The following is a 4,433-nucleotide window of genomic DNA, read 5'->3' as shown; positions in this document are numbered from 1 at the left end:
ATTTGAAACTATTATCCTATTGAGAACCTTTGGATTCTCACCCATTGTGAAATTTTCTATTTTACAGATATAGAACGTGATACATCTCATTGAGAGTGCAGGACTCGTTGGCGAAGCGAAGAAGACTGATAGTTTTACTTTATTTTGGCTTATGTAACATTTTTCTCTACTTTTAAATAGTGTATGTATATTCCTGTTAGAGATTTTATTTTGGAGAAATATAATGTATTTTTGTATATTTTTTGTTTTTGTAATATTCTAACCGATTTTTTCTTCGTAGGTCGAACCTAGATCTTATTATTTATCTTATTCCAAAGCTTTTATATATATATATATATATATATTTGTTTTTTTTTTTTCATAAACTCCTAGATATATTATTATTCTTTAAATACTATGTACTTTTTTTATTTAGGTGTCGTAATATCTCATTACCTTTACTTTACCACTTAAGTGTGAAGTTTTGTGTGTAAGAGAATTACAAATAACATGATAATAAATATTCAATTACATAATAAATAGTTAAAATCAAATGTTCTAGTACATATTCATTTTTATTTGTTTAAACTCTCAATTTCAAATTCTTGTCTTTAATAAGTTAATTTCAGTAATTGATAATTTCTTTGAAGACAATACTTAATTTTTCACTTTATTACTTAAAATGGCGAGTGTATTTGCCAAAAATTGTGTGCAAGTGGTAACATTCATCTTTTCTCAAACAATTCCATTAAAAAGTCGTTAGCTATAAACACTTAGCTTGATTGAAAAATTACAAAATGAAAAGAACGAACCCAGAGGCCACAATATTCAGTAGTTAACAAACAAAGCAAATAATAATCAATAATAAGACGTTAAGTATTCATAGTCAAAAGGCATCTTTATATATCGATTTTTCTTTCCTGTTGATAGAAGTTATCATTAACATACACACATACTTTAACAAGAATATGAATAATAATTACAACAACAATAATAATAGTAATATAATACTATAATAGTAATAATCAATTATTAGTGGACCTACAAGTCTTCCTAACTTCTCCAAGAAGACCAGTGAGCACATTAAAAGTAGTCATCTTAGTGAACAACTCAGCAAACCTCTTTGGGAACAACGTATCATTTTCCGCCATCTGTCTCACGGTGGGACCCGTCCTAGGATCATCTTTTAACGAAGAATCCGACAGCAACAAAGCCTTGTTCTGTACAAGGTTCTTGAAGTAGCGGTTGTCCAATGCATAAGGCGTTTCATCAAAGTTCACATTAGGGTTCCTGAATTGTGGTGTTCCAGGATTAGCGCAAAGTCTCCTCAAATCTTCCACATATGGCAATGGAAGCACTGGATCAGGCTTCTGCGTGTTTCTGAAGTTGTAAACCCTATCCATGAAAAGATCACAGTGTGCTGTACCAACGGAGTGTGCACCCAAGAGCACCACCATTTCCTCTTGATTGAAACCTAGCCTCTTAAAGATTGCGGACATCTGGTCTATCGTGGCAGTTGGCGAGGCCAGGTTCTGATCTGCCAGGGTAGCCAGGGAGTTGAGGGCGTCCCTGCGTCCTCCTAGAGGACGCTGGCGGACTCCCCCAGCTATTGCCATCGCCTCGTTGGCTGTAAAAGCAATCGCATCTGCACATGACACTGTCTGTGGACACTCTTCCTCCAATCTCATTTTTAGGTCGTCGATCAGATCGGCACCTTTGAGGCTCATTCCGTTGAAGATTGAACCCTTCTCCACTTTATCTCCTTGCCCAATGGAGTCTAGCAAGATCGAGGCATCACAACCCTATTAAAAACCATGCCCACAAATATAATTATTAAATGAGAAATGTAACATGTCAATTATAGGTAAAAAAGGATAAATTTTGTTAGTCATGTAACTCTGTTCTTATTAAATTAACGTAAAAATTCACATTTTATTTTTATATAAAGTAAATAATTAAAAAATTATTACATAATAATTTAATCAGACATATTAAATTATCTAATAATTTATAATTATTAATTTTACATGAAAATAACTGCATTGAATTTTTATTTTAAATTAACTTCTTTTTATATCAACATTAAATATCATCCATAAAACAAAGGTGATTGAATGAATTGATAAATTATGTTTCTTTATCTAAATTAAACTCTACATGTATATACAATTACGTAGGTTTTAAATAATCTTTTAGCAAAGTGCGTCATTAGAATAATCAAATGTTTTTGTGGTGAACATTCATATATAGCTGTGAGGTTGATAGTTAAAATCCCTAGACGAACACAACTAAGTTTCCAATTTTTTATGAATATAATAATATTAGTTTAGAAAGACTTACACCAACAGCACAATCATGGAATGCAAGACGAATAAAGTTAGCAGGTGCAGATGGATTTGTCTTTATAAGTTCTGCCAACCAATCAGCCACAATCTTCTCTGCATTAGGGCAACTTCTATCGTAGAACCCCACCGACAGACCACCTAAGTTATTAGTAATAACCGTCTGTGCAGGCTTAAAATCAGCCGGCTCTGCAGGCTGAACAGCCGTCTGTTGAGGTGGCGGCGGCGATCCTCCTATGCCGTATGCACCAGCAATATATGAACCCCTGGGCTCGTTTACTTGGGCTCCCGGCGGGTCTTGATTATCATTTCCTTGAGCCTGTTGTTCTTGTTGTTCTTGTTGTTGTTGTTGTTGTCGTCCATGTCTGAAGTGAAAGCCGAAGCCGTTGAAAAAGTCATCCAGATCTGCCTTTGAAGGAACGACGATCAGGCTCAGCACCAAAAGCGCCACCAGCAGTGGCCGTGGCAACTTCATTTTAAGCAAAATAATGATAACTCGATTGGTTTGAGGTATGAGAAATTGAGGAAGCCTTTTTATAATTCAATAGAGTTTTAGCTCAAAACAACTATGATGAGTTGGTAGTTTCTAATATTGTTATGGTTAATTTTCTTCAAGTAACTATAAGGGAAATTGTTGTGTTCGCAAGAGCGAATAGAACATTGCTTTAGTTTGACGGTGTGTTTTATTAGGTTGCTGTCTATATATGGAGATTGAAAACCGTTGTGTTGGTTATTATGAACCTGTGTTAGTTTGTTTTGCGTTCAGAGATTGGCATGGGAAATTCCGTTTGGGTTTTCCAGATAAGAGAGAAGCCTTAAAATGGTGGATATAGATAAATTTGAGGAAAATTAATTAGGCTGCTAATTATAGTTTGAGGCTACAATTCATTTTTTCTACTTTTGATATTTAGTTTATGTGCGGTGGGCCTCCTCTCTTCCCTTTGTTTTATCCCATGGTTGAGAGCGTGACAATAATGTATATTAAAAGTATTTCGACCCTCGTATCATTTAGAATTTTATAAGAATATATAAATATAAAGAGAAAATATATTTTCAAGTGAAAACTCAGGTTAATCAATTATACGTGAAATTAATAATCGAGAAATGTTAAATAAAAATTTAATTAAATAAATTAAATTATTTAATAATTTTTAATTATTAATTTTATATAAAATTAACTAAACTTAAATTTTTACCGTATTTTTATTTGGAGCTTTATTGAGCCCTCGATGTTGGTTTAGGTTATGCGGCATTTCTATTATCTAGCGTCTTGCTTAGCAATATTTTCCTGTTTTTTTGTGGGCATTTATTTTCTCTTTTACTATGACAAAAAGAAAGATGAACAAAATTAAGAGAATCTTCAAAGTCAAGTCCAACACCAGGAGCTCGAGGTCAAATTATCAGTCAAGTACCATGTGAAGCGCAGTAGTTATAAAATCTCATCTAGAAATAATGAAAAAATAAGTTAAGGAAATAAAAAAAAATAATAATTAAAAATCATCAAATATTTTGATATGTTTAACTACACTGTTATATTTAACAGGTATCTATATCTTAATTATTATTCATAAAAAGAGACTTCTTATAAATAGTCACTTAATATTAACTTGAGTTTAAAATAAATATCACTTTTTTTTGTAAACTTCTTTTATATACATTATAATTTAGTGTTAAGAATGATTAATAAAAAATTAGAGAAGAAAAAAAAAAGTATGCCATAAAAACAAGATGAGAAATACTATTTGTACACTAAAATCAGTCATTAAAATTAACCACCAATATATTTTTAATGTGTGGTTTAATTTATTTTTAATGTATATTTATATTCTAACATGTATTTTATACTGATAATTGACTTTGATGACTGATTTTGATGTACACGTAGCATAATCCAAAAAAAATATACCAAATATAAATATAAGGTACATATCATTTAACGTTCGAATTAATACGGCCAAAGCACACATCATGAATTAATGATAAACATCGTCACATTTTTTCATTGCAACACACTGTTGGATTTTTTCTTCTTTGTGAGGTTCAAGTTTAGTTATTTGGAGTGTCTCTTTACACTTATGGTGTCATAATTCTAATTAGATTTTTAGGAGTCAT

The 4,433-nt window shown here is 31.8% G+C and overlaps 1 protein-coding gene across 1 annotated transcript; it reads right to left on the bottom strand.

The window, feature by feature from the left end:
• Positions 1-884: 884 nt before the first annotated feature.
• Positions 885-3,089, bottom strand: LOC107640362 (peroxidase C1C-like). Its single transcript, XM_016343887.3, has 2 exons — positions 2,320-3,089; positions 885-1,781 (listed from the first exon to the last, which is right to left on the bottom strand). The coding sequence occupies exons 1-2, from the start codon at positions 2,794-2,796 to the stop codon at positions 1,005-1,007; spliced, it is 1,254 nt and encodes a 417-aa protein (XP_016199373.1). The 5' UTR covers positions 2,797-3,089; the 3' UTR covers positions 885-1,004.
• Positions 3,090-4,433: the final 1,344 nt, after the last annotated feature.

This window comes from Arachis ipaensis, chromosome B5 (assembly GCF_059453495.1).
Source record: "Arachis ipaensis isolate K30076 ecotype BB chromosome B5, ASM5945349v1, whole genome shotgun sequence".
Taxonomy (NCBI): Eukaryota; Viridiplantae; Streptophyta; class Magnoliopsida; order Fabales; family Fabaceae; genus Arachis; species Arachis ipaensis.
Note: the sequence above shows the minus strand (reverse complement) of the source record. Positions and strands in the feature narration are given on the sequence as shown.